The 27571-nt window shown below is 45.6% G+C and overlaps 1 protein-coding gene across 3 annotated transcripts in view; it reads right to left on the minus strand.

Moving 5' to 3' along the window:
• FAM174B (family with sequence similarity 174 member B) overlaps nucleotides 1-27571 on the minus strand; it is a 191662-nt gene that overhangs the window by 79320 nt on the left and 84771 nt on the right. Inside the window, exon 2 of one of the 3 annotated variants that reach the window (XM_085644493.1) lies at nucleotides 21661-21798. In XM_085644493.1, coding sequence (XP_085500619.1) covers nucleotides 21661-21798 — 138 coding nt within the window. Of the gene's footprint in view, nucleotides 1-21656; nucleotides 21799-27571 lie in introns of those variants that run through there. The other 2 variants (XM_085644495.1, XM_085644494.1) reach the window with 2 other exon arrangements.

The following is a 27571-nucleotide window of genomic DNA, read 5'->3' on the forward strand; positions in this document are numbered from 1 at the left end:
GTTGAGCTGTGCTCATGACGGAACCATTCCGTCATGACCACACCCGCGCAAGATTCCGTCAGCACATCGGCGGAATCTGCGCAGCATCGAAGGGGTTAAGGACATTTGTATTTTTGTTTTTATTATCTTCAACATTTCCTGTCGTTTCTAGTATAGAACTACTATCCATCCTTATCTCCCTATCATTTTCTGTGTTGTTCTTTGGGCACTTGGTTTTGCTTGTGGACACAGTTTTTTCTAGTGCTTTTCCAACAGATTTTTTGCCCATCGGGGTAAATGTTTTCCTTAAAGTGCCACTAGTTGATAGTTGTTCTAATAGAATGGGGGGAGAGGTGGAAGTGGTGGTTTTAGTCTGGGTTTTTAGATAATCAGTTAGGGTCAGGTTATTCCCTTTTATTTGTTTACCCAAATCGTCCAAATGTAGGGTAATCAATCTAGTCCTTTCAAAAAGGGGGAGTAAGAGGGACTTAACCATTGTCTCTATTTTCGTGAGTAATTCGGCCAAAGGGTCCTCGTCAGTGGCTAGCCCTATTGTATTAATACTTGTGAGGGGATTTTTTATCGTCATTTGGTCAGTAAGGATCGAGGGTTGTACTTTGGATTTGGTCTTCTGTTTTTTCGCCACCAATGGTGTCGCAGAGGCACCTTGCCTCTTTCTTAAAATGTATTTAGTCTCGAGAGGCCCTATTGACGGTGCGGGGGAAATTGCTAGGTTCGGGGAATCTGACAGTCCTGATATAGATGAGCCAATTGTGTGGTCAGCAATACTAGCCGTAACTGAGGTATTTGTCTGTAAAATTATTTCGTCATTCTCAGGGATAGAGCCTACACCCTCATTCATTGTCTCCGGGGAGAGTACTTTTCCAATTTGGCCAAGTGAAGAGCGTTTGCCCGTTAACAAATCAAGGGATAGGCGTTTCTCTGTATCCGCAATTTCCTTCTCCAGAACTGTAGTAACACGTTTAAAAAACTGATCTATTGTGCCAGAGACAGGACCATTAAATGTATTAACGGTTAGAGTGCGTGATTTGCCAGCGTCTAGTGGCATATTTGCGGACTATGGGCAAATACCAAAGGGACTCAAGAAACAAATAAATAAGTTCGAATTATCAGCAATACAAGGTCCAGAGAATCAGAGTAATTGTGGCAATATTGTCACATAAGTCTTACCGGGCCGTAGGAGTTAGCGGAGTGGCCCGTCCCGTCCTCGCTCGTCCTCGAACGGCCTCAAACGGCCCGCCCTTTGCCCGGGCGCTCCCGCGCAGCGGGAAACTGTGTTCGTAGAAATAGGGAGGTGCTTGAGCAAGGGGTCGTGGCGGCCAGGGAGAGCAGCCCAGGTGTGGATTGGGGTTGCAGGGACTCCTGGGCAATGGAGTCCCCGCTGCTCGCAGCCCCGGTCCAGGTAGGTTTTTCCCCCAGCCCCGTCCAGCAAGCTCCCGCGCTGTGTTGGCGCACTGCGGGACCCGCGCAGCGGGTCCGGCGAGTTGCTGACGGAAAGAACAGGGACAGCAAGATTGTGCAAGGCAGTCCAGCGTCGATCCTGAGGTCTGTAGGTTATCCCGCTGTTAGGAGAAAACTGATCCTCTTTTACTCTCGTGAGCAAGGGGGCGTGGCGGCCAGGGAGAGCAGCCCAGGTGTTGATGATTGGGGTTATAGGGACTCCTGGGCAATGGAGTCCCCGCTGCTCGCAGCCCCGGTAGGTTTTTCCCCCAGATGGTAGGCAGCCCCCGCGGTGTGTTGGCGCACTGCGCGACCCGCGCAGCGGGTCCGGCGAGTTACTGACGGCAAGAACAGGGACAGCAAGATTGTGCAAGGCAGTCCAGCGTCGATCCTGAGGTCTGTAGGTTATCCCGCTGTTAGGAGAAAACTGATCCTCTTTTACTCTCGTGAGCAAGGGGGCGTGGCGGCCAGGGAGAGCAGCCCAGGTGTTGATGATTGGGGTTGCAGGGACTCCTGGGCAATGGAGTCCCCGCTGCTCGCAGCCCCGGTCCAGGTAGGTTTTTCCCCCAGATGGTAGGCAGCCCCGTCCAGCAAGCTCCCGCGCTGTGTTGGCGCGCTGCGGGACCCGCGCAGCGGGTCCGGCAAGTTGCTGACGGCAAGAACAGGGACAGCAAGATTGTGCAAGGCAGCCCAGCGTCGATCCTGAGGTCTGTAGGTTATCCCGCTGTTAGGAGAAAACTGATCCTCTTTTACTCTCATGAGCAAGGGGGCGTGGCAGCCAGGGAGAGCAGCCCAGGTGTTGATGATTGGGGTTGCAGGGACTCCTGGGCAATGGAGTCCCCGCTGCTCGCAGCCCCGGTAGGTTTTTCCCCCAGATGGTAGGCAGCCCCGTCCAGCAAGCTCCCGCGCTGTGTTGGCGCGCTGCGGGACCCGCACAGCGGGTCCGGCGAGTTGCTGACGGCAAGAACAGGGACAGCAAGATTGTGCAAGGCAGTCCAGCGTCGATCCTGAGGTCTGTAGGTTATCCCGCTGTTAGGAGAAAACTGATCCTCTTTTACTCTCGTGAGCAAGGGGGCGTGGCGGCCAGGGAGAGCAGCCCAGGTGTTGATGATTGGGGTTGCAGGGACTCCTGGGCAATGGAGTCCCCGCTGCTCGCAGCCCCGGTCCAGGTAGGTTTTTCCCCCAGATGGTAGGCAGCCCCGTCCAGCAAGCTCCCGCGCTGTGTTGGCGCGCTGCGGGACCCGCGCAGCGGGTCCGGCGAGTTGCTGACGGCAAGAACAGGGACAGCAAGATTGTGCAAGGCAGTCCAGCGTCGATCCTGAGGTCTGTAGCAAAGTAGATAAGGGGTTGTTACATTTAATTAGTTGGGAGCACTTGAGTAGTCTATGTGTTCCAGAGCTGCGCCAGCATCTTTTAGACAGCAAGCTGACGGACCCCATTGAGCTTGCTAAGGAGGCGGACCGCTGGACCAGTACCAGGGTCCACAGAGGAATTGTGGGTACCATGGCCAAAGGTGGGCAGGGTCCCCAGCATAAGAGTGGGGGGGACAAGGGTAACCAAAAGGAGTTCTCACAAGGGCCCCAAAACAGTTCCCAGGGTAACCAGTCCCAGCCCCCCCCCCAAGTCAAAACCCAAACCAACCTGGCCCCCTAAGGGCAGGTCGGATAACAGGGGTCCCATTAAGTGTTATCACTGTCAGGAATTGGGTCACAAATCTCCTGTGTGTCCCAAGAAATCCCAGGCACCCTCTGGTGCTCCAACACCGGGTATAGCTAGTGTAGCTTTTGGTGGGGATTTAATTTCTAGTGATTTGGAGGGATTAGCAGTTATGGCCCTTGTCTCTTTAGGAGACACAGAGATGGTCCGGAAAACCCCTGTCCCTGATAACACTAAGAAGTACAGGCAGTGGGTGACCATCAATTGGAAGAAGGTGAAGGCTCTCAGGGACACTGGAGCCAGCGTGACTACGGTCAGGTGTCAGTGGGTCCCTGAGGAGCTGATCATTCCCGATGTACTTCACCCTGTAGTGTCAGATGACAACTCCGTGCGCCTTTGCAAGGTAGCACATGTTCCCTTTGAGTGTGGGGGGGGGGGGGGGGTCTCAGGTCCTCTCAGAGTTGTTGTGAGTCAATCCATGCCAGTAGACTGTCTGCTAGGTAATGACCTGGAGAGTTCCCCATGGAAGAAGGTGGAACGCCAGGCTCATTTGGAGATGTTGGGTTTGCCTGAGTGGCTCTGTGTGACCACTCGGTCCATGGCAGCCAGACAGGGTTGTGAAGCAGACCTGGAGCCTGAAACAGTGGCCCAGGTCCCTGCCAGAAAGAGGAAGGGCAAGGGGCGTGGTGCATCCACCCCCGCTGTTCCCACGGTCCAGGAAGGAGCAGATCCTGCGGGGGATGCCCTGGAGCCTACAGGGGAACAGGTAGGTGAGCTAGGAGACATACCTGAGCTGACCCATTGGCAGCAAGAGGGTGGTCCCTCCAGAGAGGAGTTCTGCCGAGCGCAGAAGGCATGTCCTACTCGAAGGTCTGCAGCACCAGGCTGCAGACCAGGAAGCAGGTGCTGATCCAAAAAACTTCTTTCTCTACTGGGAGAATGACTTGTTGTACAGTGAGCCTAGGTTTGCTGAGCCCAGTGGATCACGTACCCTGGTGGTACCCGCAGGGTTCAGGGACTTCCTACTGGGTCTGGCTCACGACGTACCTCTTGCAGGACATCTCGGGCAGGACAAGACCAGACAAAGGCTTGCCACCCACTTTTACTGGCCCGGGATGAAGACGGACGTCGCTTCCTTTTGTAGATCATGCCAGACTTGCCAGGCAAGTGGCAAGGCTGGAGGGAAGTGCAAAGGCCCTCTCCAGCCTTTTCCTGTAGTGAGCACCCCTTTCGAGCGGGTGGGGATAGATATTGTGGGGCCACTGGACCCCAGGACAGCCTTGGGCAACAGGTTCATCCTGGTCCTGGTGGATCATGCCACCCGGTACCCAGAGGCTATCCCTCTCAGGACAACCACAGCCCCGGTGGTGGGCCGTGCGTTGATGGGGGTCTTTTCCCGTGTGGGTTTCCCCAGAGAGGTGGTATCTGACCGGGTTACCAACTTCATCTCCAGGTATATGAAGTCTCTGTGGGAGGAGTGTGGGGTAACTCATAAGTTCACCACTCCTTACCACCCTCAAGGAAATGGGTTGGTTGAAAGGTTCAATCGGACCCTGAAGGGCATGATCATGGGGCTGACCGAGCCCATGAGACGGAAGTGGGACGTCTTTTTGCCATGCCTATTGTTTGCCTACAGGGAGGTACCACAAAAGTCTCTAGGGTTCCGTCCCTTTGAGCTTTTGTACGGGCACCCTGTTAGAGGACCTCTCAGTCTGGTGAAGGAGGGTTGGGAGAAATCCCCTGGGAAAACCCCTGGATGTGTTCAGCTATGTGCTGGCCATCCGCAACCAGACACAGTGCTTCAGGGCCCTCACTCAGGCAAACCTGGAAGCCAGCCAGGATGAGATGAAGAGATGGTATGACCAGCATACCACTCTGGTGGAATTTCAACCTGGGCAGATGGTGTGGGTGATGGCGCCAGTGGAGCCTTGCGCGCTCCAAGACAAGTGGACTGGGCCATATGAGGTGGTGGAGCGCAAGAGTGAAGTGACCTACCTGGTCAACTTGCGGTCTCCCAGGAACCCCCATGAGGGTCCTACATGTGAACAGCCTCAAACCCCATTTTGAGAGGTCTGAAATAACAATGCTACTTGCTACAGATGCAGGGATAGAGGAGGATAGCGATCCTCTTCCTGACCTCCTGGAAGCTAAGGAGCAAGATGGGTCAGTGGATGGAGTGGTCCTCTCGTCCACCCTGACTCCAGAACAGCAGAGGGACTGTCGCCATGTGTTGGGTCAGTTTGCATCTCTGCCTCTGCCAGCACAATGCTGGCTCCACCCCCTGCTGGCCAGGCTGAGGACTCTGCCTCTGCCAGCACAAAGAAGGCTCCACCTCCTGCTGAGCATCTACCGACCCTGCCCCTCACTCTGAAAGGAACCAGGTACTCCAGGGCAGAGCACACCCAGGAACCAGTTTGAGCAGGGGAATCCCCCCACTGAAACAAAGAGAGACAAAGACTTGGAGGGGTATAAGAAGAGGACCCCAGACACCTAAACTTTAGATCACTTTGGAACTAAGAAGGAACCTCTGCCAAGGAGAAAGCTGAAAAGGACTGAAGAGGAGAAGACTGCCTGCTTGCTGTTTTGCTTTGCTGCCAAGGAGAGGGGAAGGACTTTGCTGTGTCCCCTTCTTTTGATTCTAATCTCCAAGGGCCTGAGAAGAGCTGGCTCCCTGTTAAGAAGTCCCAGGAACAAAAGGACTTCACCACCAGCTCCCCTGGAACTCTGATGAGGGAGTTCTGACCTGCCTTGGAGTGCTTGCCCAGTCTTGGGGCCTCAGGAGGTCGTTTTGCTGTGTTTGGGAGCTGAAAAGCAAAAGCGTGAAAAAGAGTAACTGGTACCCAACGCATCATCCGATTGCGAGTCGCAAGAACGAGAGTGGAGAAGAATTTCATCGCGGCGTCATCGCAGCACCCGGAGTCCCCGCATCGCCGAGTGCGTCGAGCATCGTCCCGGTGCGTGAAGATTCCCGACGCTGCGAGGGTCGTCGCAGAACCAGTTTGCCGGCCTCACCACTGCCGGTGCGTGAAAGTATCCAGTCGCTGCGTGTGTCGACGCAGAGTCCCGTCCCATGACGCATCGAGGGTTGCGGTGCACCGCGACGCATCGAGGGTTGCAGCACCAAAAGTCAGCACTGCGCCGCGTATCGCGCCGCATTGAAGATCGTCGTATCGTACCTGTGCGTGAAGCTTCCCCCTAAGAAACCTACGCAACGGAAGCCAAAGTCATCGCATCCTCCCCCTACAGATCGGAGCCGGCGCATCCACCTCTGCTGCGTGAAGCAGGGCTGCTGCAAAGCCTCCCCAAGATCTCAGGAGTATCGCATCGCCTTTGCCATCTTCCTTGTTATAGCTTTTGGGAACCTTATCGCAACTACAGGTACTGTTGGGCACAAGAGTGTCGCATTTTGTGCATTGAGAGTCGCATTGTGCAGGACACTGATTTTTACATCCTGGAGTACTTTCTACAAACTCTTGAACTATCTTTAAAGTAACCTTTTTAATTGTATGTTGGTTTTTCTGTAGTATTTGGTCTTGTGAAGTTTTTAGTAAAGGTACCTTATTTTTCTAAAACTGGTGTGGAGTAAATCTGTGGTGTTTTCACTGTGTTACTGTGAGTGTTGGTACAAATACTTTACACATTGCCTTTGATAGCCTAGACTGCTCAGGCCAAGCTACCTAGAGGGCGAGCAGGGGTTATCTTAACAGTGTATCCCCCTTTCCCTGACTAGAAGCAAGGGTCCCTACTTGGACAGTGGTGCCTACCCTGCCAACTAGAGACGCCCAGATCTAACAGAGCTCCTTACTTGGGGCGGTCTAAGGAGTTGTTCTAGGCACCTATGTGGCAGCTTTGGTGGTGGGCCGTGCAGCTGTCAAGCACAACCCCTGTGACCCTCCTTCTGGGGCAGCTCTGCAGCACGTTATGGAACGATGATTCGTGAATGGTTTTGGTAGATAAACCTTCTACCCCACTTGTCCATGAGAGCAGATTAAGTTATGATATTTGATAGGCTTTGCGATTAAATGTTTCTTCACAAACACCCGGTTAGTCTCTGCTTTGTAGCACGATTTCAGTTTAATCTGTACTGAACTACTGTGTGAACTGCTTTCGGAACCTGGTTGCATCCGCCTTCACCGTTACTACTCCGTTAAGCTTATGGCATTAATTTACATACTGGCTCAGTACCTTTTATTTGTAGCCATTTCAGTTAGTCTGTGGCCTCTGACATCTAGACTTTTAAAGTCGCTTTCTTCATCTTCAAGCGTTTACACAGGTTGGCGTTGCTCTGAGACCCCACCAGTGCCCTCGTTGATTCTGCACATCAACCACAACGCACATGGCACACACAAGCAGACCACAGCAAACTCTGCAAGAGCACATTAGGCGTATGGGCTTTGTATTGCCTATTTTGTCACCAGTCATAGTGTCCTGTTAGCCCCAAATACTCGTCAAAATTCTAGATTATAAGTCTGTCTTCAACGCATTCCTCGAACGTTTACGTCACAGGCCTACGGTGTACAGTGGGAACTAAAAGAGTTCCAAGACACAACACTGATACTTCCTCATCTCTAAGCTCTTTTCCCTCCGTGTCATGGCTCTTATCTCTCTATGTCAAAGGCCCACTCATGCAGTCAGCTCTTTGCTTCTCCCTGTGCCTGGTATAGGTAAATTTCAGTATACCAAAGTAGACTGGGAAGCGATAAGCCATAGATGTACAAGGGGCTGTGGGAGAATTTATACCCTTCTGATTATGAAATTGGGGGTGGCGAGTGGCCAAAAGAAAACCCAGGTTCCTGCTCTATCATGGCAATACATATGGATGTTTTTATATGAACACTAACCTTGTGAAATAGTAGATTTTATTCTGCTAAGATACACAAATATCTATATGTCCTTTCCTTAGACAATAGCCCAACAAATGGTATTACCAACGGACAATAAATGAACAGGGCCTGTTGGAGGGATCCCCCCCCCTCCTTGGATCTAACCTCTTTTCTGAGGATTCTGAGTCATCTAAAATCTGGCTCTCCCACAGGTCCCGCCCCCCCACCATCCTAAATAAGATCGCTGAGACCGTATCTCCGGTTATACTGGATTTGATCAACGCCTCCTTTCTGACGGGAATTGTGGCCCCGCTATGGAAACAGGCTATGGTCAAAGCACTTTTAAAAACATCCAAATACCGACCAATAGATCGGTTCTCTGGAATAAGTAAAATAGCGGAGAAGCACGTGAATTTAGCTCGCTCTGCATTCCTGGAAAAGAACAACTGTCTCCACCCTATGCAGACAGGATTCAGATCACAGCAGGGTACGGAGACCGCACTCCTGTCGTTAGCAGAGGAATCTAGAAAAATCTTTGACGGCGGAGGCTGCACTGCACTTATTCTGTTAGATCTCAGCGCAGACTTCGACACGGTGAATCATTCACTGATGATTCAAACACTCAGGGATGTGGGAGTGACTGGAATAGCACTGAAATGGCTGCAGTCTTTCCTGAAAAATAGATTCTTCACAGTCTTTGAAGATGAAATAGTTTCAAAGCAATTGCCCCTTACATGCGGGGTTCCTCAGGGATCTGCCCTGAGCCCCACCTTATTTAATATTTATATGAGCTCCTTGGCAGAAATAGTTACTCCGTTTGGAGTACCGATTGTTACCTATGCCGACGACACTCAGTTGGTTGTCTCCCTCAATAAACAAGATAATTCTGGACCTGGCATAGCTTCGTGCCTTGAAAAGGTTTCCAGATGGATGGATAGCTCATGTCTGAAGCTTAATGGAGCAAAGACTGAGCTCATGCTCCTTGGTAATTCTGTCCCTCCTAACATAGATCCATTCTGGCCTAGCTGCTTGAGCCTACCCCCTGCTTCAAAAAAGAAGATTAAGAACTTGGGCATGTGGCTCGACTGCAATCTTGATTTTAAGGAACAAGCCCGGAAAGGAGCAGCCAGTTGCTATGGTCTCCTGAGGATGATCAGGAAGATCCTTCCCTTGTTACCTTTTGCACTCTCCGGAGAAGGATCCCCAATGATTCGTTCCATGATTCAATTTTATCGGCCCAATAGAGCTTTGAGATCCGAAAATAAGCATCTGGTGGCAGTCCCAAAAATAAAACGAACCCGAAGTGGAGGTCACCTCTTCTCGTACAATATAGCTAAGCTATGGGATCACCTCCCCCTCACGTTCGTCTACTGTCAAACTACTTGAACTTCCGAAATCAACTGAAAACTTTCCTCTTCGCTTCATAGGCTCGAAGTCTGAATCTGCGTCACTATCAGTGCTGGGATGCCCTCGGGTAACTAGGCACTTTATAAATGCTACCTCATTCATTCATGTATGCATGTTCCATGCTCGGACTTGCCATTTCAAGGCCTTCTGTCGCTAACGATGCTAGAGCTCAGTTGGTGCAGAAGTTCCCTGGAGTGGCCAGTGCAGGATGTGGGCTTTCACTTTATTTCAATAAATGTGAATTTTAGCCTGATTTCTTTTGTCATTGTACTTCCACATTTGGGGACGAGGACCCTTCATTCATAGGAGTCTGCGTTGTGCTGAGGGGGTCATCCTCCGTTCTACCTTGACCAGGACTTCTTCGATGCCCCTGGCATCTCTGATGCTGGTGGTGTCTGCTGCTCCCTGTGGTATCCTTCGCTGCCTGGATATTGGAAGGAGCACACTGGCTGCCGTTTTGAAACCCTTCAAGAGCTGTTGCTGCCGCTCAAACGCCTGCACTTTGCGTGCGTGCCCTTGAGGACGTTAATTTGCTGATCCACAATGTTGAGAGTGACATTTAAGGTGGCCACACTTAAATGGGACCACTTTGGATTGGATTCACTTCCCGAACCCGTTTATGTCATCATGCTCCATCAGCGTCCATTTTAATTGGGCTTATTTGCCTTCGTGCGAATTCCACCTATGTGTATTTATTTTTAGCAGTCTGGCTTGGAGTTTGCTTTTGGTTTATCTACAGACATTATAGGCAATGTTTGTTGATTTACAAACACATTAGTTTAACTAATTAGCATTCCTGGGCCAGTATTATTAAAGGGCGCACTGTGCCAGTTTGCGCCACGGCGCACCTTAAAGCAGGTGTGCCTGGTGAAAACAGGGAAAGGGCACCCAATTATAACGAATGTGCTAACCTCAGAGCAGCCAAAACAATCACGCTTCAAGTGAAATATGGAGTAGCTCTTAAAAAGCAGGTCTGTTTTTCTCTGTGCAGGAAGCAACAGGCCTCCACTTTCAAAAGTGATTATAAATCCCCTTGCAGGCGAGTGCAAGGAGTGACTGCACCCACCTGCAGGGTGATGTCAGCGGGGTCCTCGAGAGAGGTGCCCTCAGGGGGTGGGCGGATGACTGCACTGGAATGCCACCACCTTTTTGTATCCCCCTAAGGGCACGTTTGTCTATGCGCCCACATCGGTAACACGCCATGGATGCAGAGGCAAAGTGATTCCCTCATTTGGAAATTAGGGCACGCCCTCGCTCGATAGCACTGGCTCTACATGTGAGCCAGCGCAATCTGTTTTACAGAAGGGCCATACAAGCATCTGCGACCCATTTGTAATACCAAAGTGCCTCGGGGACACGTAAAGTAAGCGCAAATGCCCCCAGGGTCACTGCCAACATGGTCACTACTCCATATCCTGGCCAGAGTTAACTATTTCTACAGAATCTAGGAAAACCTCCTGTTCCCTGGAAACAATGGCTTCACATTTTTAAAAATTATTTAGAGGTCATTGATGCCACATAATTTGAACCGGCAAGAAAGGCAGACTTACTATTTAGTCATTTGGGCCAAGAAGGGCAAAATTTGTTGATAATCTATCTATAATGGAGGCCCCCAAGGTTCCTCTCTCTCTCCCCTTCTGTTTAATTTGTATATTGCCCCTTTAATTTTTTCTCTTCAACAGATGGAGGTCACCGTATTCAATTATGCGGATGACCTCCAGCTGGTCTTTAATCTCTCTTCTCCCTCTGCTGTTCTTAATTTCCAAACTGTCATGCTCCATATCAGGGACTGGATGAACCACAACCACCTGAAACTCAACCCTGATAAAACCGAGTTGGTGCTGACGGGCGGTTCATCCAGCCCCTGGTCCCCTCTCTTCTGGCCCCCCGCCCTTGGTCCCTCTCCTGCTCCGTCTTCCTCAGTTAAAACTTTAGGCATAAAACTTAATTCTCAACTCACCCGTCACTCCCAGGTCAGCTCTGTGGTATCCTCTTCTTTCCTCTCACTGCGCACTATACGCAGGGTGTCCCGCTTCTTCACTTTCTCTGCCCTCAAACTCATTATCTTGGCCATGGTGATGTCCCGCCTGGACTATGGGAACGCCCTGTATGCCGGTATCCCCGCATACAGTTTGCGTCGCCTACAACAGATACAAAACCAGGCGGCTCGCCTGGTCTTCAATCTCCCTAAATTTCACCATTCCACCCCACTTCTGATTTCACTACATTGGCTCCCCGTGCGAGCTAGAATTCAATTCAAGCTCGCATCCATTACCTTTTTGGCCCGATCGGGCTTGGCGCCAGCCTTCATTTCTTCTGAAATTGCCTCATATATCCCCACCAGGACTTTACGTTCCTCCTCCCAGTTCCTCCTCACCATCCCACGCTTCCGGAGAAAGAAGTGGGGAGGATCTAAATTTGCTATCCTTGCCCCTACCCTCTGGAATTCCCTTCCCCTTGAACTTCGTTCCATCACCCTCTATTCACAGTTCCGTAAACGCCTTAAAACCCACTTATTCACAAAGTCCCTTGTATAAACGCTCCCCCTTCCCTCCCTGTTTTTAACCTCAGTTTCCCGTCAGCCATAGCGCCAAGAAACCGCTGGTATACGTGCGCTTTAAAAATACTTTCAAACTCAAACTCAAACTCCTGGAGGTGAAGGGGATGGTTGAAACATTTATATACAGAGACAGTGTCACATTTTCTAAGTACATTTTATGAACAACCTAATAGGCTTCTGGAAACAATCTGTGGATGAAAGCATTGAATTGTTTATTTCTGGTCTAAGATTCTTGGCTTCCTGCTACAACTTTGGAGATTCACTTGACACTTCCATCAGGGACCAGTTTGTCTTTAGTTGTTACTCTAAGAAAATACAAGAGCGGCTGCTGAGCTACATGGGCCCCACTCTTGCAGAATTAACTGATGTTGTCAAGGCCACTGAACGGGCTATAGTTTCTGACCAACTTATGGCTGTGGAACAATCCACTACTTCTCATGTTAATGTTAATTCAGGTTCTGAGAAGCACCCTGCTACTGAAATATCAGTGAAAGATAAGCTTGCTAAAAATGTGTCTAAAAATGCTCAAAATATATGTTATAGATGTGGGTTCAAAGGTTAGAACTTCAATTGTACTCCTTTGGGCAAACGTTGCAATAAATTCAAGACAATTGGCCACTTTGAAAGTGTCAGCAAGGTAGGTAAATCTTTACTTACAGTTACCAGTATGGATCTTGAATTGGATGAATGCACTAATGATTTGTCAAAGTACTTCATATAATACATAGCAATGTGTCTCCAGATTGTGATAGTAACAACATTGGTGTGAATGGTAAAGTCAAAGGACCTTGGTGTGACCCGACTATCGGTAAGATTTCCCTAAACATGATGACTGATTCAGGTGCGCCAATAACCATATCTGATTTGTGCTGGGTTAAGGAAAGGTCACTTCAAAAACCGGATCCACATCCCAAAGTTGCATTGGGTAGTAAAGCATCGAATTCCAAGGGTATTTTATTGAGTCTGTTTAATGTCTGGGGAGAATGGCAATTGCCAAAGTTCATTTAGCCATATAGGGTAAAAATTAGTTTTGGTTGCAGGATTTGGCCAACTTGGGCTTAATGATCATTCTCGAGGCTGAAACATCAGTCGTGGCAGCTTGACACTTTAATTGATACTGCATTAGTGAAAACCACCTCTGCAATTCTTCAGAAATTTCGTGAAGTGTTCGTGAAGTGTTTGGAAATAACATTGGTCTCATTACAAATTTGAGCATAAGATCAAACTCAAATCCAATGCAGTGCCGGTGGTCCATAAGGCGACCCCTATCCCATTAAGTGTGAGGGACGACCGTAAGACGTTATTACATAAATTGACGCCTGAGGTAAATACTAGAGCGACTGATTCTGCAGAATGGGTAAGCCCCATTGTAATGGTGTGGAAAAATCTAGGGAGATTTGCATATGGGAAGATCTTCGCACCCTGAATTAAAACTTTGTTATTGACTGCCATCCCCCTATCCAAAGTGCATGAGCTTTTAGTCAAAATGGAACAAGTCAGATTCTTTTCGCTCATTGATTTACGGTCGGCTTATAACCAGATCCTCTAAGCAGAAGAGTCACATGATTTGATCACCTTTGTAACACCATTTGGTGCGTTTAAATGCTTATGCCTACCTTTTGCCCTAGCATCCGTTGCCAGTATGTTTTAGAGATTCATGGACATCATTCTAGAAGGCATGTCTAGAGTACAGGTTTTCCAGGATGATATTTTATTTTTGCTGAAGATATTGAGAAACACAATGTGATTTTAGAGAGAGTATTGCAGATCTTCAGGGATTATTCTGAAGTGAGAAGTGAAAGTTTTTAGTCCAGGAACTTTATTGCCCAGGTAGAACATTACAGCTGAAGGGATCGAACCTAACTTTGTTCTTGTACAACCCAGTTAGGATGCCATTCCACCCAAGAATAAAGATATCCTTCAATCTTTTCAAGGACTTAGTGAGTACCACTCTATATTTATTGAGGGGTATGCTTTCATCATTTAACCATTACGCAATTTGCTTAAGAAGGGTGTAAAGTTTGACTGGAATGATTCAACTAATGATGCATTCCATCTGCCCGAGCTTCATTTGATTCGGTGAAGAAATGTTTTGTAACGGTTGATGTCAGTCAAAGTGGTTTTGGTACAGTCATTTCATAATGGGTGAATGGCAAAGAGCAGCCAATGGCATTTGCTTTTCATGCTTGAAAGCAATCTGAAACTAAGTACAGTATGATAGAACAGGTGGTTCAACGTACTGCTGGGCTGTGGAGAAATTCAAGACCGTTTTAATGGGGGACAGAATTTGAGATCTTTACTGACCACAAGACTTTGATTTACATGTTGGATGGTAGCGGCACTGGCAAGTCCTCTTTGACATTAGTCAGGTTGGTAGCACGTCTGGGAATAATCATTTACCTCTAAGGACAGGAGGAAAGAAAAGTAGGGCAGATTGCTGGTCTAGGATGCCTCTGAAACTTGATAGAGGGGCAGATGGAGAAGAGGATGTGGAGTGTGTGAGGCTTTGGTGAGTAACATGTTGAAGTACAAAGAATCAGTTACATGGTTGAAAGTTCTGGAATAAGATAATGATTAAAAAAAATATCAGTGTGATTCAAGAATAGTTTGCCCAAGGATAGGCATCTGGGCACTGGTGTTAAACCTTTTGCCAAGGATTCTCAAGAGTTATCAATTGTTTTCCAATGTATCAGGATTTGTGCATTGCCCCGGCTTCTATTTGTGTAATGATGATTGGTTTAGCTCAAGAGGAACATTAGGGCAGCTCCGAGCATCTGCCTGTGGCTTAAAAAGTCAGCATGAAGCAGGCAGGGCAGCTCTCAAACTGTGACCTGAGGTAGTGTAGCAGTGGCTGACTGCCTGAACTGAAAGACAAAACACATAAGATGATGGATGGAAAGTTGCACATTGGCAAAACATTCACTCCCAGTCACAGATCTGGGTTTAATCCATCGCTATTTTGCTCACCATGCCACCCCAGTTCCGAAATGGCCATATGCAAATCAGTCTTGACCCTGTGCCTCATGGGAACAGTCCAGCCCGAACTGCCAAGCCATGTCTTCCCTGGACCGGAATCAAGCATCCTAGAACCTAGGATTTAGGCCCAGATCTCTGTACTGGGGTGAATGTATGACATTGTTCTGCATTCTGTCCATCAGCTGTTGTTTTTGCATTTGAACTGAAAGACAGCACTGTGCCATCACACTGTATTCAATGCTGGATGCCACTGCCACCCAGTGCTTTAAATGGGACGGTACTCACCGGTACTAAGTACCGTCACTTCTGAATTTTCTGCCCTTGAGTACCGAAACTTCTCCTTGGCTAAACAGAGTACCGGTACTCAAGGGGCAGCAACGCAGAAAGGAAATGGTTATGTGCTGAAAGAAGAGCAACACAACTGACAACGAGCCGTCCTGTTTTCGTGCAGCACTCTGATAATAGAGTGATAACTTGCACTGTGCTAATTCGGCAGCAGACCCAGGCGCGCAACGCCCATTAGGATCAAAAGGCTCCACTCTCTACCCCCCCCCCCCCCCGTGTGTCAACCCGGGCTGAGGCAGCTTCCTGGGCACACCATCAGCCGCACAGAGTACTTCACAGGTCTTTAAAGGACCATTGACTTGCTATCGAGGGTTTGTTATTTCACCCCTTCTTAGAGCCCCTACAGCTCCACTCTGCTGATAGCTGGAAGAATCAGCCCCACCCACCCAAGTGACACGCTAGTACATCATAGTATGCGAACACTTGTCTGGAGCAAGATTGTAGGGAAGAGGTGGTGTCAGAGACACTGAGGGTGGGAATCAAGGTTTTGTAATGCGAGGCCAGCTAATGTAACCATTTCTAAAAACAAAACGTATTGAATGCAGTTGACTGTTGAAATGGGTCGTTGCCAGTAGAAGACTGGATTCAGAGAGTAAAGGCAAATAAGCAATCAATGAAGCCCGTTCCTCCATTATCAAATGTTGATAATGATAATCAGGTTTACTATTTTAAAGCAAGAATATTTTCTCAAGCTTCATTGTGCATAAGTGCTCATGTGTCACTGTGCGTGATTTTGCATGCATTAGTGTTGTCTGCAATGTTCATCACAGCAAATGTATAGCTTCCATCCCGAAAAGCCTTGCATTACCACAGTCTGGCGTGAAGCGCATGTAAAAGGGTTCGCTTATAGCAAGTACTAGGCCAGTCTTTCTCTCCCCAGTGCAGATATGATTTTTCTGCAGTGTGTCAATACAACTGTATTTTATTCTAAAGAGGCCATTTTCTCTAGGGTTAATGGAGTGGCTCTGGGAGAGGCAGAGGTGGACAAACCAACAAATAAACAAGGATAGCAAGTCAGTTGAGTCAAGAGTCCGGCTTGGCTTGAAGAGCCCTTACATAAATCGAGCCTTGAAAACATTGAAATTGAAATAAAAATTGTATTCTTTAACATGTGGAAGCATTTTACCTTGGTACATAAGATTATATCATCGCATTGAGAGGAGTTTATTAAAAGTGATAGTGAAGTTAGAAACTTTTGAGCTCCCACCATGACCACAATGCCCCTAGTGAACAAAGAAGCAAGTCCGTTCTCAATGGTACATTATATATAGCCTATTTTGTTTAACATTATAGTGCATTAAATCTAACACAAGATTTGACTGCATACATCCTGAACTTGTGTATTTGAATATACGAACAAATGAGATAATGAAGAAAAAAGGAGGGCTCCTGTATCATTATGCACATTTGCACACCAAGAAAATCTCAATAAAATTAAATATGTGATCCTGGACACGCTCCTTAGCACCGCCCATAACCCCGCCTCCAAACTCACCCCTAGTGAGTACCTGCACTTATTTTTTCCATTTAAAGCACTGCTGCCACCCTAATTCTACGTCGCCATTACCTGACCCCAGGGCCCGAGAGTACTCGGTCTACAATTTATTGTATTTGCTCAGGCTATTCCGATTAATTGCATATCATTTGCTGAACTTTTGAGAGGTGTTACTGAGCACCGGCCAAATAATTACCAGTTTTTAAAAAGATGGATCGTTTGCTGTTTTCAGCAGGGTGACCAGACATCCCAGGTTGGCCTGTGTCCCCGTTTTCTATCTTCTGTCACAATAGTCGATTAACTGAAGGATGCACGTTTTCACGTACACAAAACAATTTAACTTTGCTGATACTATTCGGAAAAGCTTCATTTAATTCCCTTAAGTGTCTCACTGCAATGTGTTCTTTATGATGGACTGTGTTTTCTAGTAAGCAATCATTTGTCCCGCTGTTGCTGAATAACTGTAATCCGACTTGCATGTATGTTTTTGATCGGTCATTCACGGCTTTAGTTTTTTTTAGAATCTCGTCACCTTAGCGTAAAAGTCTGAAGTACATGTAGATGGTGCTGTGGATTTTCCTACACAATGTTTCCTTGTACATAGTCCTTTGCATGGAGAGGGCCAAGAAGCCTTTAATCATTGCAACCTTTGTGCAAAATTGTTTCAAGCAAAACAAGCATTGGCATAGCCAATAAATCTCGCCTTTGGGACCTTATAAGTTTTTAGCCATGCAACAGTTAATGTTGTTGCAGTAAGGCTATTGTGCTGCATAACTAAATACTTATAAGGTCCCCAAAGGCGAGACCTATTGGCTATGCCAATGCTGGTTTCTTTTTCTGGTCTCCTCTTTATTCCCTTATGTCACCCGGTGTCCCCTTCACTCTGGTAGCAGCAGATAGACTACAACAGCAGCTTATTCTTTGTGAGCCAAGCAAGCTTCACGCCTGCCTCTAGCCAGATGGCTGGCTCTGACCCGTCCCTGGTCTCTTGGGAATAGCGAACCAAAGTAGAGCCAGGCTCATCACAGGTCCTGCCCTTTCCTTCCCTTTCCTTCCCTTTTAAATGACAAAACAGCTTTGTCCATGAAATCTAAAAAAGTGTTTTTTCTTTGCAACCAAGGTACACATCTGCATCTCATTGAAGACCTGTAATCTCGGTCAACGTTTAGTGGGTGTCCAAATCCTCTTTGTTTTGCTAATCTTCTTCACTACAGTCATTGTTATTGCCTAGGCTCCTAATCCTAGGTGCTTTGTACAGGACATTTTAGATTCTTTTAAAGTTTTCATGTTGTATGGATTATTTTAAGTTGCACCACCGCACATTTATTGAATGTCAGTGTATTTGGATCCTTGCCAGATGAGAGGATGTAGGCGAGAGAGTGTGAGGGACGACAGACAGGAGGAGAGAAAGCGACAGACAAGAGGGTGAATGGAAGAGAGAGAGGGAGGGGCGACAGACAGGAGGAGAGAAAGTGACAGACGAGACGGACTGACTGAAGGTATTTATAGAGTGCACTACTGCCGAGGCGTTTTGGCGAGAGGATGTAGGGGAGAGAGAGTGAGGAGCGACAGACAGGAGAATAGGAGATAAAAGTGACAGACGAGAGGAGAGAAAGTGACAGACGAAAGGGTAAAGGGAAGAGTGAGAGATGGAGGGGTGGTGAGAGGAGAGGCGAGTGAGGTAGGGAGGCTGACAGGCAAGAGGCAGAGGACGGAAAGTGACCGAGGAGAGGGTGGCCGCGCCGCAGGCTGTGAGGACGTGCCCAGGTGAGGAGCCTGCGGGGTGGGCTCAGTGGGGCTGGGGGAGCCTGGGGAGGAGGATGGAATCCCCTCCTCCGCTCCTGTATTTCCAGACACAATTGCGGGGTAATTTGCGACTATTGGCACGTGCCGTGCGGAAGTACCACATCCGCTCCGGGGGGTGGGGAGGGGGGGCGTGTGGGGGAAGAGGGGGCAGAGTGAGAGTGAAAGGGATAAACTAGGTGAGAACAAAGCGGGCAGACGTAAGAAATAGGTAAATAGTAAATATTTTTTTTTTTAAATTAAACTCCAGGATGTTTTATGGACTTAACTAAAAATAAATGTTATTGCTTCAAAAAAAACAGACTCACTTAGAGACTGTGGGAGAAAGGTAGGAAAGAAGAGACAAATGAAGGACAAATAAAAGGGGGAAGAAAGCGACCTACAAGGATGAAAATAAATGTAAAACAAGGAAGACTACTGGGACAGAGGAGTTAGAAGACGACGGGTGCACGAGGGGTGAATAGGGAGTGGGTAGTAGAAAGCTGGAAAGGGTGAGGGACGGTACAGAGACGGTGGGAAAAAAGCACAGAAAGAGGCCACTAAAAGAGATGCCGCTGAGGATCGGAAAGAGCCGTAAAAGGGAGATAAAGATAAAGGGGCCACACCAGGAAGTTCAAACAAACAACAGCTGATGTTTAAATGAGAATAAACTAGGGGCGAAAAGAAGATGAAAGGGAGAGATTCAGAATGTGAAACTAAGAAAGCAGACCTCAAAAAAGAGAGAGGATTGACAGAGAAAGAAAAGATAGAGATGAGTGAGAAGAAGGGACGAGGAGAGACAACGGCGGCAGAGAGTGGGAGGCAGACACAGACAGGGAGGCGGCGCGGGAGAAAGAGGAAGTGAGAAGGACAACCAGGGAGTGAGATAAAACTGCGGGAGTGTGCGCTTGTGATGGAGAAACGAAGACATCCCCAAAGAAAAAGGAAGAGAGCGGAAAAAATAGAAACAAGCGTAAGGGAGCGTGGCCCCGTACCTGTGGTGCGTGTGTGTGCGCAGTCTTCTCTTTTTGGAAGCACATTCTCGTGCTTGCGGAGTGCCCCTGCTCGCTTCCGCAAGGTGGATGCCGCCACAAGCATGAGTATGTGCTTCCAAAAAGAGCAGAGCGACAGCTAAAGGTCCTACTATGGAGCGCATGCGCGCTGCGTAGGCAAGACCTAAAAACGTGTTACTTTTCATGATAATGTCCATTAAACATTAAATCCAAACGAATAGGTTTTGTCTTTTTCAATGACAAATAGTGTGTTTGGAGTTGGACTTGTATAATTTGATCAATTGAGTTTTTCATGGTTTTAAAATCATTTAAATTGTGAAACTGGTCACAAATGTTGCAGCACGAAATAAAAACCGAGATTTACATTGTTAACAACTTTGCTGAAAGATACGCGTGTACCTGTTTCATGTTTGTATAACAACTTAATAAACAAACATGTTTTTAGAACAAAAGAAACCCTGAAATTAAATATCAACGTCACCTTATACGACAAAAGTCCACCTTAACTGGAAAATGACAAAACAATTGATTTTTCACTAAAAATATTCTAGTTTTGACAAACAAATCAAGTTGTAAGAATTTGTGTTTCGTAATTCAGTATTATAGTGTGGCACACTGGTGAAGTTGTGCATTTTAGCCCTTGTACGCAGATCGCTTTGGTAGAATAAATGAAATCGACCCAACACTAGTAGTATCCTACAGTAGAAACCTCGGCTCTAGAACTACTGAGTTCCTTCCTCTCCAGCCCTCCACACCCAGAGATACCTGATCTCTTAACTACCGACTATCACCCTCAACGACTTCCGGTGCACCTATGTGCCTATTCTACGAACCTCTATTACACAGCACTCCATTGCTTTGTGACCGAGTTTACAGAGAAGTCTCATACACACATAGCTAGCTTAAGTCTTATTCATTGTCTTTTGAGCTCTTTCTCTGGGTGCTCATGCTTATTTTTCGGTGAAAGTACAATACATTTTGTTTGTCGTAACCTTGATTATAAACATAAAATATTAAAATACTATTAATGTGCCAGCCACAACTAGAGTAAGAAGTACGATGCACAATTGCAGATTATACAATCAAGCAGATACATAATTGTTTCATACAGTCATACTGATCAGGCAGTGGTTTCAGTACTACCTCTTTTCCTTAAACCTTCTTTATCTTTCCAACCTCAATCAATGTTTTGCTCATTTAGCAACGTCTTTACTTAAGGTTTACAGAATTCTCATACATCCCATTCAACAACTTTACACATGTTATTCCTACACTATGCATCTAAGAGCTGTTGCGTGTTTTGCATCCAATTTAGTCCTCAAATAGTTTTGATGTCCTGGAGCACAAAGCTTATATGAAAAAAGATAATGCATTCATTCAGAAAACAAATTTCCCCATTCACAATAAATCAACTGTTATTACAGAGGAACTATTTTTCTGATCTAGGCACAGGATTGTGTCTTGAGTCTAGCATTCCCACATAATCAAAGGCTATTCCGAAGTGATCAGGACTGAGAACAACCTTTTTCCAGAATATGCTACAGTCTACAAGTCAGCTGCCTCGATTGCTGCAATCATGGGGTGTCGGAAATCCACTAAAAGCAGCAAGTGTTGTCCTAAAGATTGTTTGGGGGGTGCGGTGGGAGGAGGAACTAGGTGATTGGTGCAAAATGTCACTTTTCCCAAGTTGGCAAATATCCTTCCACAGACAATGGGCACAGACACAATGCCAGTAGACCGCACTGCCTTATACGATGCCACATGTTTGATCTCCGCAGAGCGGGGAATTGCAGCTTTCATTCTCAGTAAGCTTAACTCGGTCTCCTATCCTCTCACACTGAATAGCATTACTCTGCGCAAACCCCTTAAGATTCTTCCGCATATGCAACAACTTTGCCAGAGTGTTGTCAAACTGATGATTGTGCAGGGAGAATGCTCCAGGTACACATTCATTGTCACAATCCTTATGAGGTCGAGAATAATGAGAAACAAGCGCAAACACTATTCCACATATTTACTCAATGAGAGATTACAAATTAAGGAGATGTCATTAGAAAAATATTTTAAAAAATCTATGAAAAAAACTGTGAGAAGTATGAAAGAAGCCACTACCAGGAGTATAATGAATAAAAGGCAGCCTCCCAGTGCCTGTGTGTACATTACCTGTACCTGTATTTCACATCGAACACTGTTGAATCCTCGTCATCATCATTTTCTTCATTCAGAGGCGCCATTTCGACTCGCTCTGCAGGAGTGGTGATGATGTCATACTTCCGCGTTTTTCTTATCCTTCTACCAGACCTAAGAATGACATTAAATATTGGTTGACTGATGTTCTCATCAGAGTAATAGTCTTATGAAGAATATAATGCACTCAACTATTCTTATTAAGGTTGTGCAAATTAAAAGGTTCTCAGCAATAGTAATCAGACTGTAAATATAATTCAATATTTGTTTATAACGTGCAATACGGAGGTTAGCCCATCTGACAGAATCTAAAATTTATGCAGACAATAGAAACGGGGCAGAGAGAGTAAATGATTTGCTAAGAATCTGGATCTAATAGGAAACATGGACATTGAAGCATAGGACTCTGGGCCTGGGTCGAAAACCACTTGGCTCCATCCATCATCATGACAGTTGGAAAGAAAGGCTTGATGATCAATTTCCAAAGTTAAATATAGATCCACACTCTTTTTCAATTATAAATCAATAGGGATTGTCTTTATTCTATGAATCTTGACTTGGGGCTTGAGGAGGATTGCTATTGATTGTGTTAGTTTTTTAGTTTTTTTTTTAATTAGCCCAAGGAAAGCTTAGGATCACACTTTTCATGCTTGCCTTTTCCCCGCATTGGACTAGGATTCACCTACACATGCCCTAAAACACTCCTACACATAGACCTGAATTCTGTCTCCTTCCTTCCACGCCCCTTAAGCTCAATGACCGAGGTCTGAATATTTCTTGATAAAATTACTATAAATATTCAGAACCTGGCTGTAAACTGAAACACTCAAGGCAATTTCTTACACAATTTTAGATCTCTATAGTACTTAGCAAGAGTTGCAACTCGCACTTTTGTGAACCAGTAATAATTTTGGATAGAGTGGGTATGGAATAAGGTAGCCCCGCCCCTCTTTTATAGTCAAGTGATTAAAATTGTGAACATAAAAGCAAATGTTTGCAAAATATAATGGCATCGTCGCTGTGATGGGTCTTTCTTACTCGCATTAGGATGAACACACCTGGAGACTAGTGCATTGATCTTGCACTTATTTGTATTTATTTTTTTTTAATGCTAGACTCACATTCACAAAATATTACTTGAAGGTGAAAGCTTCAGCCTTTTCAAAGGAAGTCAATGCAACAAGCAGAGACAACCCTGAACAATGTAAAAAGCAGAATTTTTGGAACAAATGTAGCCCAAATATTTGGTTATTTAATGTTATAGCGTAACTTGTTACATGTTCATGAAAAAAAGACTATACAGGTGTCTGGTCCTAATATCTTCTAAAAGGAAGTCTATTTTCACAGCTATTTCGGGGTGTTTATTTTCACTACGGTGCTGATCGCGAGTAGGGCAGATGGGTATAAGGGATTTACTGCACCTGCTTAAAGTCGGACACCTTGAGGTATGGCATTTACTTGGTGTAGTAAATACCTTCATGTTTTTCCTCACACAGCAGCATAAAATGTAGAATTCCGAATGCATCATTAGTTTCCAGGTATTTTCCATCAGAAGATTTTGCAAGGTTTGACCTGCCGAACTTCACCGGGATACAATTACAAAAGGGGAGGTGTGCAGTAAGGAGTGTGAATCTCAGAATTCCAATATGGGGAGTGACAACTCAAATAGGTATTTAATGGCCCATGCATGGTCAAGGCCAAATAAGGGTTTCTGAAATAAATCACAGCCAAAACATGGTTAGGTACTCTATCTTTCTGCACACCTTGAGGAAATCAATGCATATAATACTCTTCCTCAGGACGGTAAACTTTCAAGAAATACGAAAAACTCAATATCAAGGGGGACACTAGCTGTAAAGAAAAGCTCAAAAGAATCCTAACTTCAATGGATTTCTTTTAACTGGAGGAAAGGATTTGTTAAAAAATTATACACACATGAATCCATCTGCGGGTAAAAATATAAAACATTATGTTTTGTTAAGCAGGCACGGACAGACATTGCTTTAGGCTCCATCGTCACTTTAAATGATTTGGAAAGAAATATTTTGAGATATTTTCCAATTATTACTTCTATGAGTCATGACTGAGGGGGAGTGGACAAACTTGGGAAACAGGCACAGAAGTCCACCTCAGCCCATGATGCCAGGCGTGCTGAATCTGGAAGTGTGACTTCTAGATAAGATGGCAGCTCCTTAGGGTTTCTTTGCGAGACTAATGTATTCAGGACTGGCGTGCCTTCTGTGGCTGTCAGCGAAGGGAAGGGAAGGGAATTACAAAAGTGAGTGCGAGCCAGGGTTTCTATAAGGAGAGGTCTGAAGGAACTTTATTTTGCTAACATTTTAACTATTCACAGACAGCATTACTTCTAAAAAGTGTGTTCCCCTGCTTCCTAGTAAAATTGCATGAACCTTCCATATGCAACTGTCACAACTTAATGCAGTTAACAGTCCCCTGGCACATATTTTAAGGAGGGTGATAGTTAACTGGAGTTTGTGCTATCCCACCCAGGCACTTGTTACGGGAATGTACTGTTTGGGGTCAAGACCCAGGGGGCGTGCTCATTCAAGGAAATTGAGAACATTAAGCATGCTATTAGTTTCTGGATGCCTACCTTTGAAGGGGTAGGATGTTCCCATTACAGTGTAAAGTATTATTTCTTAGGGGAGACACATTTCATCTGGACCTCTGGGAGCGTAGAGATAGGGTGGCAATAAACCTTAGGTGGCACATAAACACTTCTAAGTAGGTATGTAGGCGAGAGGGGTTTAGACCTGCAATAAACATTAGGTGGCACATAAACGCTTCTAAGTAGGTATGTAGGCGAGAGGGGTTTAGACCTGCAATAAACATTAGGTGGCACATAAACGCTTCTAAGTAGGTATGTAGGCGAGAGGGGTTTAGACCTGGATTTAGGTTGAATGGTGGCATACTTCTCCTACATCCAGGACCTTAGCACTTCATTTATTTACGGTCTTAGGCAGTTCATTCTTACGCCTTTCGATATTTGCAGCAGGACATTCACAATTGTACTCCATCTTGGAGATGCTCTAGGCTTGCATGGCTGGCCATACTCTGCATCCCTCTCAAAACGCTACCCCTCATTTCTTTCTCTGTGGCACTTTGTCATGGAACCCTCCCCCTTGACCTCACATAGTCAACTATATCTTCCATATTTTCTGCTACAAACCACAGGATGAAGGATAATTATTCTGATCTTATAACTTTCCTTCCAGTATCAATTTGATATAATCCATGTAACCTTAACAGATCATACGTCCAGTTCATTACCTGATCCCCTATTGTCAACAGAGCAGGCATATACTGTACGAAAGGCAATGTGGAACCTTGCTGGCAACTGGATGGGGCAGATCCACGCTACACGAACATGCTTAAATCAGTAACTCAGTATTAACCAGACAGGCCTGCCAGCACCAAAGAGATCTGCCACAAACTGCTAGTCAACAGAAGCCTCTACAACAGACCACCCTGCAGATCCTAAATAGTCACATGCTCTAGGCACCGACATACTGTAATAACAAAAAAGAAAACAAAGCGGTCCTTCACATAATGGAAATCTTATAAGGGAGAACTAGAACGCAGTCTATATTAGCAGAACTCGGATCCCTGCTCCTCACTCATTAAATCGACTTCTGTTACCTCTTGGGGATACATAAGACTATATCGGGGACGACCTCCTGCCACAGCCAGTATAAGAAATCAGATCAAGAACATAACATTAAAAAACTCTCTCCACAATAACGGACCTGCAGAGCTGATCAGTGCTGGCAGCGTAACATATTTTATCAAACTGCTAAGGACTGTGTCCCATAACATGATAACCACACCTCGGTGGACATCACTAAGGTCATGGAAACACTTCCCAAATAGGTTCAAATCAAAGACCACAATCTTTCAATCACACACCCACATGGTGTAGTGTGCTACCCATGTGAACAAGCACGTCAGTGTCCCTCAAAGGGGTAAAAAGTGGCATACAAATAATATACTGCAGTACAACACAATATCAAAGTGGAGAATGTTAACCTGGTAGGATATTTAAAGGACGCCTGCTAAAGTAATAAGTCAAGAAGATGCATTCTGCATTGTTCCAGTTCTAGGTTATAATGCATAAAATGACGAAATGCAACCTCAAGTCTATTGTATAGCATGTGTGATAACTTTCAACATAGCACTGCATAAGAAATAATGCCACACGAAAGAAGGAGTTCCCTTGCTTACACACTACTATATGAGAACCGAAAGAAAGTTCTTCTGAACTTGTCCTGATATTTTAAAATGAATTTTATTGTAACAGTTGTCGTTCTGTAATCATAAAAACAATCTCATATCTTTGTCAATGTGACACAATTTTTCGTTAAAAATACATATTACACAATCAATCAATAAAAACGAAATTAAAACAAAATTACAAAAACAACAATTAACAGATGCCCAAAAATGACCAGCATTATGGAGACAAACAAGTACGTAAGACACTGTTTTCTGTTCTTTACCATTACATATCCATTGAACTCAGCAGAACATTGAATTATATTCGTAATTTTTGTGTTTGTTGTTCTGTGCTGGTTATAAGATTATGTTTCCAGAAACAAGGGCGTCGATGCGTTTCGATGGCTTTTATATTGATGCTGCCATCTTTATCAAGACAAAAAGTGATTCTGCTGTCTCCTGTTTTCTTTTATGGCTTTCTTGTATGACTTTCTTTATTCCTAAATAGAGTAAATATATGTATTATTGTGATGAATATACTTCTTTCTTCCATATAGTCATCTACTGATACATTATAGGTACCAGACTTCCCTCTTTGAATTTATCTGGGTGAAACCTCCGGATATTATGTTTCACCGGGTGGGTTGTCGGTCTCCTATTTTCAGGACCTCAAAACATAAGGTGTCCTACCAGGCTCTTATTCTCTAGCAAATTTTACAAAGGTCAATGACCCCGATACAACGCTATCCTGTACCCACCGATTCCCTCTTGTATAGATATGCGAAGATATTCGTTCATTGTTGATAACTACTTTCTCACCTTCTTATTTCTTGAAAGTCAGAAAATAACATAAGAGGATGGAAAAGGTGCCGTCATCCGTAGTAAAACCACGATCTTCTACAGCTGCTCAATATATGTAACTGTGATATAATACTCTGTATATCAAAAAGAGGGGGGGATATATAGAATTTTTTTTTTATATATGTCTACTCGATTATAGTTATCAAAACATCTGCCTGAGAACAGATGTATATTGTGCTTTAATAATTAGAATCTGTCTATCCCTCCCATTGAGTTCTATAATCATAATTTACCTTGCTCTAAGGTGCCAAGCGATTATATGCTACCGATTCTTCTTCCCTAGGATGCGGGTCGGTGTAGATTACGGCATAAAACTGCGGGACCCACACTCTCGAGGCTCGTTGTCCTCCTTATTACTTGAGTGGGACTGAAAAGTAACGAACATTAACGAACATTAAAAGTTTGATAAGTCTCTCCCGATATTAACCACAAGAAGAAATAATGCTACCGTGTCTTTAATCAAGAAGTAATACAGAGTGACACGATAGGTATATGGGCAGAGAGGCAGGTAGGTTCATACATGTATAAAGGAAGCTAATCTTGTATTTATAGACTGACATACAGGCTTTGTATACTAGACTAAGGGGTTGCCTCTGTTTCAGCTGCACTGCTTCAGTCCTGAAGAGTCCCACTGATAGCAGATTTATGGTGACTGGTGGAGAAGTGCCACTTCTAGAACTTGGCATTTCTGTGCACTGTGTGTCTGCTAGGCCTGGGCTAAATTTCCGTTCCGCTCGCGGAAATTGCGATAATTTGACATTTTCGCGTTCTGCGGAGAGCACGAAAATGTCAAAAT

This window comes from Triturus cristatus, chromosome 3_1 (assembly GCF_964204655.1).
Source record: "Triturus cristatus chromosome 3_1, aTriCri1.1, whole genome shotgun sequence".
NCBI lineage: Eukaryota > Metazoa > Chordata > Amphibia > Caudata > Salamandridae > Triturus > Triturus cristatus.